At 30.7% G+C, this 14,042-nt stretch overlaps 2 protein-coding genes across 3 annotated transcripts in view; one reads left to right on the forward strand and one right to left on the reverse strand.

Annotated features, from left to right (window-relative positions):
- LOC106466127 (HAUS augmin-like complex subunit 5) overlaps window positions 1-6,940 on the forward strand; it is a 62,344-nt gene extending 55,404 nt beyond the window's left edge. Inside the window, exons 16-18 of the mRNA XM_022394079.1 lie at window positions 2,440-2,584; window positions 5,063-5,195; window positions 6,803-6,940. Of these exons, the coding sequence (XP_022249787.1) occupies window positions 2,440-2,584; window positions 5,063-5,195; window positions 6,803-6,929 (405 nt within the window). The 3' untranslated portion in view covers window positions 6,930-6,940. The remainder of the gene's footprint in view (window positions 1-2,439; window positions 2,585-5,062; window positions 5,196-6,802) is intronic.
- A 1,369-nt stretch (window positions 6,941-8,309) lies between these two features.
- The window catches only part of LOC106466128 (intraflagellar transport protein 46 homolog), a 31,349-nt gene continuing 25,616 nt past the window's right edge, over window positions 8,310-14,042 (reverse strand). Inside the window, exons 7-11 of one of the 2 annotated variants that reach the window (XM_022394080.1) lie at window positions 13,277-13,370; window positions 11,302-11,436; window positions 10,927-11,039; window positions 8,674-8,740; window positions 8,310-8,495 (exon numbers count right to left, since the gene is read on the reverse strand). In XM_022394080.1, coding sequence (XP_022249788.1) covers window positions 8,397-8,495; window positions 8,674-8,740; window positions 10,927-11,039; window positions 11,302-11,436; window positions 13,277-13,370 — 508 coding nt within the window. In that variant the 3' untranslated portion in view covers window positions 8,310-8,396. The remainder of the gene's footprint in view (window positions 8,496-8,673; window positions 8,741-10,926; window positions 11,040-11,301; window positions 11,437-13,276; window positions 13,371-14,042) is intronic. The other variant, XM_022394081.1, reaches the window with a different exon arrangement.

Genomic DNA, 14,042 nt, shown 5'->3' on the forward strand with positions numbered 1-14,042 from the left:
ATTAATTGTACTTCTGGGTGACCAGAAATGACAAAAAAAATAAAGAGGAGGTAATCATAGCCAAGAGTCTGTATCTGCTGCAAGACAGAGATTAATTGTACTTCTGGATGACCAGAAATGACAAAAAAAAATAAAGAGGAGGTAATCATAGACAAGAGTCTGTATCTGCTGCAAGACAGAGATTAATTGTACTTCTGGATGACCAGAAATGACAAAAAAAAATAAAGAGGAGGAGGATAAAAGCCAAGAAAGGAAGGCCTTGCTTGATGAAATGTATGAACTCAAACCGAAGAGAACAAGGCTCCAAGATGATAATGAGGCTCTTCATACATCTGCTGACAAGCTGGCCCTGAAGACTGAGACCACTGGGAAGTTGACTCTTATCACTAAGTCCAACAATCTTCATAGAAGTACAAAGGACAAGAAAATGACACTCAAAAAGGTGAAGCAAATGCTTGATGAAAAACTGATTGAATTGGAAAGCAAATAAATGCATATACATTATTAACTCTTTATCTCCAGAGCAAATACAGGCTTTAGACGAGGCTAAAATGAACACAAGAAAATGTAATGGAGGATGTTTTTTCAAAGCAGTCTAGGCATGCTTGGTTATTGTTTTGTTTCCCGAGTCCAAAAACCACCTCACCACCTGGTAGCTTCAGAAGAGTGTCAAAAACTTTGACAGCATGAGCAGAGATGATATCAAGGTCATATGCTGTATCCTTTTAGAAATAAATTTTCAAATTGACAACATAGCTCGTTGCAGAATTACAAAGCCTGAATGTCTTGATGTGATATTTTTGGGGCTTGCTTACATTGAACTGCTTGTTCTTGAATCTGCCTTTCCACTCAATAACCATCTCATCAATACACACATTTTCATATGGGTAGAAGGCAGCCTGGAACTTTCCACAAATGGCTCAATCTTTGCTTGGTTTTCATCATCTTGTTTGCAGACATGAAGCATTCTATGGTAAATGATCTCAAACCCTCCCTAGCAAACATCTGATGATACCAGGGTGTGTAGAGATATCCAGTGGTGGACCAGTAGTCCCTGATTTTGGGTTGAGGGTCCAAACCAGAAGCAATCAAAACTTCTGTAAACTTTAACCATTCATAATAAGTAACTGGCATCCATGAGGCAAATAATGATAGTTTTGTTGAAGGGTTGTTTTTCTCCAAACCTTTGCTGCATATGCATTGATGCTAGAAATCGAAGTGGCCACAATTTCTTCATCAAAAAAAGCTTTGAGGAAATCCAGTGGTGAATGGCTTTCATCCGAATTCAGCGTCATGTTTCAATGTGACTCGCAGAATGAAAAGTTCATTTTAGTTATTCACTATTCTCACAATCTCCTACAACTGCTCTCTTTCTCTTGTTAGATCTAGATACAGACCCTGCTTTTCTTTTCCTCATAGCAGCAACACTGGTATTTCCCTTACCTTTCCCTGTACTCACACCTGAAGGGCCTGCTACAGGACTCTGCTCACTCACTTTCACTAGATCTAAGTCAGATTTCTCACTTTCAAAATCATCATCATCAAGATCACAGGCATATTTATGAATAATTGGACCAATTGTAAACAATGGTAAAAGTTATTTAAGTTAAAAAAAAAAAATGGCTTTGGGCAAAATGTTTATGGGGAGGTCTACACTATGATAATCAATTGATTATCGTTTTTTATTAATTGTTGTGCATTCTTTATGCAGGTTTAAAACAGTGCATTTAAATAAAGTTTAATTTTTTTTGTAATTTGGATGTTATTGTTACAAACACAGACTTAAAATTTGATGTATGTTATATCTGTAAATAGAAGTATATTTTATTAATTATTTCCTTAATATGTTCTACCTTTCCCTCTGGTCTGATGACAAAAATGAGACGCCTATAACATAGCCTGAGGAAAATAAGCTACGAATGAATATTTTTAAGATTTCATTTATGGGTGGTCCTTAGACCCATGCATCATAGAGTAGTAAATATTATTCATGTGTGTATATTTTTCTATAAAATTTAATTCATAATATGAATTAGGGAAAGTCAATTTTGTAATAAACATTATTATATTTGAAAAAAGCCAATAAATGAAAAGAAGCCCTGAGACTAGGGCTTGAACCCAAGACATTTGACTAACGGTGCCAATGTTCTGACAAGGCATAAAAACTCTCCTCATTTCTCTTCACTCATAAGGCTTTTTAACAATGATTATGAAAGTCCATACTACTTGTGGTCAGGCAATTAGTGGATTGATTTACCACCACCCAAAGGTCCTGGGTTCAAGCCCAGAGTTTCTTTTCACTTATCAGCTTTTTCAGTTATAATAATATTTGTTAGAAAGATGATTCCATAAAAGTTGTAATGTAAGTGATTATATTACCTGGTAGTAATTAATGTAAACACCAAATTTTTTTGTTTTTCTATCCTTCTCTCTTTCTAGGGCACAGATTTACTTTTAAAGAAAGCCATTTTACTGAAAAGTGTAATAGCTAAAAAAAAGGCAAAATGTGATAGTCAGATTTTCTTGCTAGAAAAAATGAACAAAATGAAACCCCAGAAAGGTTCATCAGATTACATAATGTCTGGTAAGTTCCAGTGTTGCTATTTACCTTCAGTACATACTTTTAAAAAACAGGCTGCCACTGATTAGTATAGAAATTAAAAATTGAACTTTTTTTTAATGTTCATATGCAAAGTTCAAAATTAATTAATAAAAAAAAGTGCAACTTAAGCAATATTAATAATTGTAGATAAAAGTAATATTATCCATTTGCCAAAATAATAATAATAAAGAACACTTCTCCAATAAATGGACTGTTGACTGTAAAGTGTTATGTTTATTACTTTGTTTTTAAGTATTCATACCTTGCAATACATAATTAATAAAATGGAAAATGAAACATAAAAATTGCACCACTTATAATTCTACTTCCTTAATCAACTCACTGTTTAAATACTAGTTCAGTGTATAAAAACAAGTAAATTACATGAAACAAATATAAAATTTTCTGTGGGGAAGAAAAAGTATAAATATCCTAGTGGTAAAAAGCAGTAAGTTGACTAAGTTTGATGGTGTTTAACTAATTAGTAATCAGCATCAGTTAATCAATAATCAGTCAGATTTCAGAGTGGCACATCTCTAGTGTTTAATGTACAGTTTTAGATGAATAACTTATTTAAACATTTTTAACCACCTCCAATAGTAAATTAAGCAGATCTCAACACTTTTAAAACTTATCATTTGGGAATTTTTGAAGTTCATACAAAATATTAATAAAGTAGGATATATGAACAATATGTCTATTCTAGCAGGAATTGAAAAAAATTTTTACTGAATCATGTTAACCCTTTTCAGCCCTGTGGCATTATACTGGCCATTTTTGTATCTGCATACCTAAAAACTAATATCTCATAAAGCCACTGTAATGTGAAACATAGATATTGGAAACACAAATAAATATTATTTCTTTTTTGTTTTGTTTTTGTGATTCATTAAAATTATTGTGACATAGATATATATACTGTTTTGGATGCCAAATGGCCATAACTGGTTAACGTGAAAGCCAACTTTCACACACTATTCAGCCTAATGATGTTACTTGCTAGCACACTTTATTGAAATATCTTTAAAACTAAATAAGTAGATGACATTTCTAAATTTATCTTGCGTATAAAAGTTCCCTTTGTGCTCTTTAAAATTGATGTAAATCTGTTTCTGATATGATGTTTTACTTCCTCTCACAAAATAGTTTTTCTCAACTAGCACTGCCATCTATCAGTGCAACTTTTCAAGTTTTAGTATAGCAAAAAAAGTGTTTGCCAAATAGTTACTTGAACAAAATAAACAATAAAATTAACTTATTTTTCTTTAACATCCCAAAAAAATGTTATAATTAGATTGTTTGAAGGAATGTGATCAAAAAAAGCTTCTGATGTAACTTAAGTTTAAAGATTTACAATCAATTCAATGAAAAGAGGGATCTCTTACAGCAAATTAGGTTGAGGAAAATACATAATCGTAGCTTTAATGTTTTAGAATTTATAAAATAAATTATATTTAGTTGAATTTCACATTTGTTTTTACATCAGCAACTTAAACAAATTATTCAAACTACTTGAGCTAGAAATAAGCGACAAGTATAAGGACAACAGATTTCCAGGTATTTTTTGTATGTTAACACAGTGGGAAGCAAAAAAATAGAAATTAAAGTTAACTGTTGAACTATTACTTTCAAGAAAACAAAGTCTGAAATCTCACTACTGTTTTATTTGCAGGTGATTTGATGGAAAATATTAAACAGAAAATGTTTAACTTAATGTTATGTACTGTTGTAAAATCTTTAATGGGCTGAAAAGGGTTAAGTAAAAGGTTCTTAGTGATTTTAAAAATTATTTTTATAGTTACATCAAGTCCATCGTGTAAAAACGTAATAACGTTAGGGGATTATTTCCATAAACATGTTTATATTATAAAGTTTGAAGAATCATAATTTGGTGAATTCGTTTATATGACCACTTTCCACTTTTTATATTACACTTGTTACGTCTCTGTTCGTTTGATAATTTCCTGTAAAGATTCTTCCCGAGGAACTTCAGTGATAAGTCTTTTCTTAAATAAAACTAGTTTATTCTTTCTCGATACAACTTTGCTATACACAGAATTTCCACAGTCACTTTAACTAAAACACACGCTATAACGTACAACAATTCACGCACTTTATTTATGGTCACTACCGCTCACTTGACTCAATTATCTGTCTCTCTATATCTCTCTTCAATCTGCTATTATATATGCCGTCAGTCTTCCTCTCCGCTTTATTTGCCAGGCTTATATATTAAAATAGAGGGTGCCTGGAAAAAGACTAGAGTTGCCAAGAACATTCATGATCCTTCTAGAAACTCATGACATGTTATCAGCATCACGTGATTTCCGCTGTCGTAACATTACTTTAATTTATTTCATTGCAGCTTATTGTTATATAAGATAAAATGTTAAATTTAAGAACTAATAATATTTATAACCTTATTTAAAAGAAAATATCCTCTTAAAATTTATTTCTCAGATGTAGCTCAGCAAGTTGAAGCGAAGGATAAGAAGTTGATTGAGAAACTGCTTCCTGTTGTACTGGCTCGAATCATTGCTGCCAATAGTGGAATATCAGAGTGTTCTAGAATTCAGGAGAGATTGCATGACTGGTGAGTTCTTACTGAAGCAGTCCAGTAGTGGACTAAGGGTTACTAATAATGGATTATGTGAATGTTCTATTATTCAGGAAACTTTATCTCAAGGTTAACTAACTTAGGTTTCATATTTCAAGCAAATAAAACAATAACTGAATTCATGACTCAAAATCGTGCATTTGTTTTAAAAAAATCTTTTATTTCATACATAATTCTTAACTCTGACTAAAACATGAAATAATACACTGTATATTTTGGCCTGTGATGAAAATAAGGCGAATAAGAACCACTTGAGCTTTGACCAATACCCCAGGTTATATGTTAAAGTTCGTGGTAATGATTGCAGATTCCTTTTTCTGAGGCCAGTAGGTTGGCCTAATGAGTGAACAGTTGTTTACTTATTTAGTGTTAGCACTTCAGTGATGACATAATCCTCATATGACCACAATGATTAACATTGCCTCTGCATGTTTAATTACTCATTAGTTTAAGTCTGAGAAGTGCTATGTACCTAAAAATTATTGATTTGATATTTTGCATGAATTAACAGAAATGTTAAATGAATTGGACTTCTTTAGTAGTAATTTAAAACATGTTCTCTGGTCAAACTTTGTTGGAAAATTGACTTCTTATACCATTTACACTGTTATTCTAATTAGGCTTAGTAAGTACTTAAAATGACTTGCAAATCTTTTCATAATAACTATCAGTTCAGGAAAGAAAAAAAAAACAGTTCTCACGTGTATATGTTACCCAGTTTAGAAAAGGTCTCAAAATAGCTTTAAATGATGTTTAAGATTTGTCTACCATTTCTGTGTATGTTGTTATGACTTCTCAATTACACAATTAGAATGCATATGATAGACTGTATTCCTTGCAATTTTTTCTAACAATAAGAATCCAGAAATTCACATTTTTCAAGGCTCCAAGTACAATACTGGTAAGAGACTGTCTTTCATCTACATCTTCCAATCAAATTTTTGTTTTGGTGGTGTTTTCCTGGTACTTGTTCACATATACTGATCGTAGTTGCATAAAAAAAGGGATGATTCAGTGAAGGCACTGTCTCACAATGTCCTTGATAGTCTTTCTGGCCCAGGGCTTTCATGTCATAAGTCCCTTCAGTATTTTGTTTAATATGAACATTTTAGGACAACATTGGCAAATTAAAAATTTTAAATTTCTTTCTAATCAGATAGTAACCCAATGTTAATTTTATAAGAGCACTGTCAGATTTGTTTTTTCATTAGGGAAATATCAATAGGTCTATAAAATTCTTCTTCTTAACTTTGTTTAATGCAAACTGGAGTTTACCTTAAATGTCTTGTAATAAACACAATAATGACTTGTATCCAGAATGTATCCTTATTAGCTCAATGTTTGAACTTGTAAGATATCTATCACTCCTGACAAAGCTGTAATAGTGAAACTGAGCTAATGAAGATACATACAGGTGATGTAGGTTTCTTTTTTATTGATGTACAAAATTCATTATGATCTAAGGTACATATTAATTCAAGAAACGTTTTGAATAATTGAATTATAAGTTATTTATGGTTCACTGGAAAACTCGTACACTAATTCTCAGGAATGGTTTTAATAATTATTATTTTAAATACAAGGTGGGAGCAACCAGGTCAATTTGCTCTTCCCAATAACATGGTGGAAGGAAGAAGTCTTCAGCAGTGGTTACGCTTATGGACTGTGGCGGCATCTAAACTAAACAAGGTGTCTTGTAGTAAACGGTAACTTGTGAACCAAGGAATCTGATATGTATACACAACTGAAAATAGCTTTACTTGACTATTTGGTACTGTACTCATTCTGATTTATAGAAATTAAGCTTGTATTTAGTGATGAACTTTGGTTAATTTAAGTAATTAACAGTTTTGAATTTCTTTAGTGTAATTTTTAAAATGTTGGAATTAAAACAAATGACTTTCTTCTAAAATATAATGTTTTTAAATTCAAGTAAATATTAAATAATGCATGATAAATTAGAATAAATCTTTGTTCAAGCATGATAGATATTATAAATTTGTGCCTTCTACACCCTAGGAGATGAATGCTATTAAAAAAAAATTACAGCTATGGCACTTTCCATTATTATCGAAGAGGTTCTTATACTAGTGATATATTAAATTTATGGAGTAAGTATGCTGATGTTATATTACACATGCTTAAAGCAAAAACGGCTGAATACATAATAACAATTGATGTTTAAAAGTGTGCAACTGTTCTGTACAATAAAAAAGATTAACCAGAATCACTGGTTTCCCCATAACACAAGTTGATCTGTTTCTCCTGGTGCTGCTGAATTGTCCATTTGGTTCCTCATGGCCAATGTTTTAAAGTGCTGTAGAAGAAATGTTTTCAATATTAGAAGTTGGATATTAAATCCTTCTTATAAGTTCAGTTATGATGCTATTAATTAAACTTTGAAATTAAACACATCTTAAGTTAATTTGGTAAATTCCATTGTTGAAATCATAATCTGTCTCTTAAAAATTAAAGGGGACATTGTAGAGTGAATAGAAACTTCATAATCAAAGGGCACAGTGTAGAGTGAATAGAAACTTCATAATCAAAGGGCACAGTGTAGAGTGAATAGAAACTTCATAATCAAAGGGCACAGTGTAGAGTGAATAGAAACTTCATAAGTAAAGGGCACAGTGTAGAGTGAATAGAAACTTCATAAGTAAAGGGCACAGTGTAGAGTGAATAGAAACTTCATAAGTAAAGGGCACAGTGTAGTATAAATAAATATTAAAAACCAATTAATGTTAAGTGCTCTTTAATTTTTTTACTTGCAGCTCTTCTGGACATTCCAATTTACAAGTCTAAAGTCCAGTCTCTTCATGTACTTTTTACTTTATTTTCAGAATTCAAAAATTCACAGGTACGTTATTTTAATTACTGTGGAAGGAAATGAAGTTTCTATTCACTCTACACTGTGCCCTTTGATTATGAAGTTTCTATTCACTCTACACTGTGCCCTTTACTTATGAAGTTTCTATTCACTCTACACTGTGCCCTTTACTTATGAAGTTTCTATTCACACATTAAATATCTAATTAAAATTATCATTACCAGATTTTTCTTTTTAGCACGTGTATATGACAATAAGATTAAAATAAACAACATGCTTAACAAATTGACTATAATCAAATATGGTACACAAGTTCTAATTCACTTGTTAGAATAGTTTTTTTTTAGCTACAACTCAATGAGTAAAGAAAATTCTTGATACGTACAGCATACAATTTCTACATAATCTTCTAGAGAACATTGTATTTCTGCTGAAGGAAGTCCAACCTGAAATTATTAGGTACATACATCTATTAAAGAAAGTACACATGAAATTAAATACCTCTATAAAATTATCCATTAGTGGTTGTAGAATTTTTTTAATTCTATTTTAAAGTATCGTTTGAGTAAGATAATGACATAGCTTAGAAAGAGAAAAAAAATCTGACAGAGTTGATTTTGTTACCTCCTTCAACATTTCTTCAAACTCTGGAGGCCACTCCTGCATCAAACTGTCAATGTCGGGCATATTTCTGTGACAGTATAAAAACTGAAAGTTAGATTTTACTCTAAGATAAATTTCCTTATATATCATGTCAGTAAATAGATTTATTATACTACTTTTATTTTCTGCAGTTTGAAGATAATAATAACAAACTAATTGTACTCATTCAGTCCTGGTTTAATATGCAGTTCTTGTTTGCCTTTGGAAGGATTTTAAATTCTCCTCTACATTACATTCTTGATGTTTGAAAATGACATTAATTTTAAATTTGCAAATCAACCACCTAGTGGTTAGATCCAATATAACCTAAAGAACATTTTTTATTTATATACCACATTAGATATTTTGTAAGCTGCATGCACACTTTAAAAGACATCTTAATTCAACTTCAGGGTATGGCGCAACTTTCTTAGTTGGTTTCCAATCAAAATAGCCTCTGTCTTTGTATACGACAGGTATAAAGAAATTTTCTGTGCAGCAACATTACACTGAAGTTGTGGAAAGACATGTCATTTAAATAGTCTTGCATAAGCATTTTTAGTAATGTTTTCTATGTATGAAAAAACTCATGAATACTGGTTAATATATATGTCTGAGAGACCAATATTTAACCAGATTTTTCTTAAATGATAATGATGATGTCAAAGATGAAATACAAACCAGCATGTTATGAATAAAGAGTTCGTGTTCTGTTAATGTTAAACAATGAATTTGTTGTTAAGATGTCTCAAACTCAAAATATTCATCTTCTCTGAAGATGATAAAGGTATGATATACTGGTTTAAAAGAAGGGCATTCTTCAAGTCAACATTTCTCGTGGTGATGGGTTAACCTCGATATCATAACAATGCTATCAACTAGATCATATACATTATGGCTGAATATGAAACTAATTTCCTAAGCATCACTTTTATACAAATGTATGGTAAGTTAATATAAAGAAAGACTACAGGAAAATTAGCACAATATACTCCATTTGATTATATAATAACAACTTAAATAGAAACCCACTAGTTCGTGATTATATATACTGTGGAAGAGACTATTAGTGTCACAGTACAACCATCTTCAGGGACTTTATACATGATACCAGAATGAGAATCAGTTGGTTTTTATTCTATGTTCATTTCCAGTCAGTAAAGTTTCCTTTATGTAGTTTTTGATAGAGTTTTGGAGTTAATATAAAGAAAGACTACAGGAAAATTAGCACAATATTATATAATCCATTTGATTATATAATAACAACGTAAATAGAAACCCACTAGTTCGTGATTATAGATACTGTGGAAGAGACTATTAGTGTCACAGTACAACCATCTTCAGGGACTTTATACATGATACCAGAATGAGAATCAGTTTGTTTTTATTCTATGGTCATTTCCAGTCAATAAAGTTTCCTTTATATAGTTTTTGATAGATGCTTATATAATTTTACAAATTTAGTTCTGTCATTTAGTCATTATTTTAGATAATATTATTCTTATTTTCTTTATTGTTTTACAATCACTAAAATTACATTAACCTTTTTTATGGCCTCAAATTCCTACTTATTTATTACTTTCTTTTCACAGTTGTAATCATTAAAAGATTCATAAGTTATTTGTTTAGAAAAATGTTACAGCAACTGTTCAAAATTCAGTAGATAATCATTATAGTTAAACTTTTTTGGTGGAATGGCAAATTTTGCACCACAGGCCATTTTTTATGTAACTTAAACCATAACTGGAAAAATGTAAGATTTTATTTTGTGTATTTATCAAATTAAACAAGTGATATAATCTAATTTACTGACAAAGAAGGTATTAAGTAAAAATAATGTGCTTTAATGGTTTCAAACACTACAACAAATCCTTCATAACTCCCTCTACTTAAATGTATTTCAGGCTCAGCTGACAGTGATTTTATAAGCCAGTTGAATTAGGAGTTTTGCAAAAAATTCATCACTATGGTTAGTTAAGTAGCTAATTTTTCAACAACTCGTGCCACTTATCTGTTGAAAACTTAAAGGTGTACATTTCATGTGCCTTAAAGGCATGAGCTTAGCTCCAGTTTCCTGAGGCAACCTATTGAAAAGACGTTATTAAAATATTAATCTTCTCATCTTTACTGTTGCCATTAATTGTCATCAAATGCCACTACTTGTAAGCAACTTGATTAGATCAAATAAAACACGGAACATGCATACTTGAGAGTTAAGACTGATAATTTTCTTACTTTGGATAATGAACAGTTGGAGGAGGCTTGGATCGATGTAACTGTCCAATACTGTTAATCCATGTGTCAATTTCTTTGGTGTTTTTGTCTGCATTGTCCAATCTTTTAACTGCCTGGAAGAATTATTGTGAAATAAACTAATGTTCCTCAAGTAAAAATCAACCATTGAGAATTCATTTCTAAAATGGAATAAACATTTAACATCATATACGCTTCCTAGTTGTATTCATCTGGATGTGAAAGATCATTCTGAGATCGTACATAGTTTTGCAATTTTACCCAATGATGGGCACAGTATATATATATATAGTGACTATAAATATCAAATTTGGGCTTTAAAAGAAACTTGTTAATTAAAATAACTTCAAATCTCACTGTAGTTTTGGTAGTTGTTTCTTTGGTCACAGCTCGGAGCTGTAAGTCTAACACTGTTGGATCTGATTGTTTTGCTCTAGGTTCATCTAAAGCATAAAATCCCAGCTTCTCATCTTTGTTGTCAGGTCTTGGAACCTGAAATGCAATTTGAAATATTTAAGACAAAACTGGTAAAAGATAATAGCCACATAACAACACACACAGATAACAGTTTAATTTATTCTGAAGAAGATGATCAACTACAGCTTAACAATTTATGTACGCCACAGTGAATGTTTTATTTTTTATACATATATCAAACTCGTTCACAATAACCAGCAACTAGGAATTAATGTCTTTTATTATCCAATTTCACAATAATTATAATTATAATAGTTAATATTTCACTTATTTCCATTAACAAGATATTTTTTAAGCTTTTCAATCATAATTACTATATATAATTCACAAATATCAGAAAATAATAAAAGTGAAGAAAGTTGAGTTAATGTCAATTAAGCTACTAAAGATGTAATGGTGTATTAGTAACAAAATTGCAATGTTTTGAGACTACAAATGTAACTCTAATGTACTATATTTGTGTAATTGTCTGAATTTTGAAAATAATTTACTTAAATAATGTCAATTGTTTTTGTTTTAAGCCTTTAACTTTGAATAGTATTCGACAAAGTTGGTGTCATAGTTGAGAAATTGCTTAACAAAACTTGTAAAATAATGTATCTTTATGCGGGTATACTTAATTATTTTTTTGTGAATATATTATGCATTTTCTTTCCTTTTTTTAAAGTTCAGTGGGCAGTGCCCGATTAGACTAATACACAAAGATTAAGATATTGAAAATAGTTTTGCATTTTATTCCAACCCAAGTTCAAGAATATAATGGGTAAGTTATTCTTTGAATACTTATTTATTTTGTTCTATGTCTAGTTAGTGAACATCCTCATGAACAGGATGTGAAAGGCTGTAAATTTGAGCTAATCCTCTATCTTAGACAAAGGTTACATCCACAGAATCAATGTAAAGCTCATCTTTTTAGACCCAATTTTTGTACCATAAAAGTTAGCATTATCTAGCAGTTTGTCACCCTCAGATATGTTTATGAAAATGATTGTAAACACAGCTAATCTAGGATTTTGGTGTATCATACCTGGAACTTTGGTTCTGACTTAAAAGTTAGAAATATAAGGGTTTTTGCTCTAGATGTCTCTCTCTCTACAGCTCCAGCAGCCAGAGCAATTATAGATCACATACTTGGAAGCTGGCCAGCATTTTAAGAAAAAACCTAAAATGTTTTATTATTCTTTGCATTTATATTGAATAAACATACTGTTCACCTTTCTGGTTGATGTTCATGTTTGATTTATTCTTTTTGAACATTTTTCCCGAATCTACTGTTTATCTGAACATTATCAGTTTACCTGATACTACATAGGATAGGAAAGAAAACAAACAAGCAAGCAAGTTGCTCATAACAGGAAAGTAAACTTCAGGGATCTACTCAATTTTATTTACATTGCTAACTCTTTAACTTCATGACAGATTTCTGGTATATGTTCATTTATGGCACAGGAATTTTGGAAATTTTTTAACTTTTGACAAAAATTAAATAATGTGAATGTTTAACTCAATTATATATATAGTACGATATGTGCGTAAAATGATTCTATGGCCAAACAAGTTATCCTGACTTTGAGCTTAATGACTTGGAGTTGCATATATTTCCTAAAATTTCACAGTAGATATAAAATATGAAGTGACGCAGCATTTAAAAAAAAAAAGTATCTTAATTTGTCGTTATACTCATTATCATCACTCCTTGGTTTCATACACAGTATTCCAACTAAAAGTAAACTAAACTTCATGGACTTATGATAGTAATAGTTCTGCAAACCTGTTATAAAAGTAAATTATATAAACAATAGCCGCAGTACCATTAGAAGTATTTACATGTTCTGGGAATTTAATCATACTCTACCTTTAGAAAGGCATCGATATCTCCAACTGCTGGAATGAAGTCTGGAATAAAAGGTTTTATTTTGTGTTCCAGTTCAATAGTCTGGGGAGTATACCTGAAAATTTATAAAATAAAATAATTTTTCTTGAATTAGAGCAAGTACGTTTATCAGGATGAATTGTTCCAGAAAAGCTAGAAAGAACTATTTTCTATAATATTTCATTATTTAACTCTTTTGAGATGATCACGAGTGAAAGGCCATGTTGACTCACTTTAAAAATTTTATTGAACTACTATTTCATGAATTTATGTAAATAAGTTTGGTATCAAACTGTAGTACTATACATTACTGAATTTTTTAATTTAAAAAATGCAGATAAATATCAATTTTTGTGTGTCACGTGGTATATTGAATGCAGCACTGATTCAAATTAGAAACTCAAATTATCGATATTGACAAGCTAGAATATAAAATAAAATCTTTTCTATTTGCTAAGATATTGCTCATATAATAAATCAAACACAGTGGCACCCCCCATCACTTTTGGAAATGCTCCCTTATATACACTTACTTTTGTATATGACATGAATAACCAATCGATAGCTCAGAATATCCCCCTAGTGGCTTTCTCAGCCATTTTAATGGACTTGACACCACATCTTTCTTTTGAACCAATATTTCATTCAAGGAGGGAAAATGCATCTTTAGTCTGCTCAAAATTCCATATTTTTTAAACTAAAACACATCTTAGTTACTAACCTTTATAAATTATAGTGTAATTCATGA

This window comes from Limulus polyphemus, unplaced genomic scaffold (assembly GCF_000517525.1).
Source record: "Limulus polyphemus unplaced genomic scaffold, Limulus_polyphemus-2.1.2 Scaffold2161, whole genome shotgun sequence".
Lineage (NCBI taxonomy): Eukaryota > Metazoa > Arthropoda > Merostomata > Xiphosura > Limulidae > Limulus > Limulus polyphemus.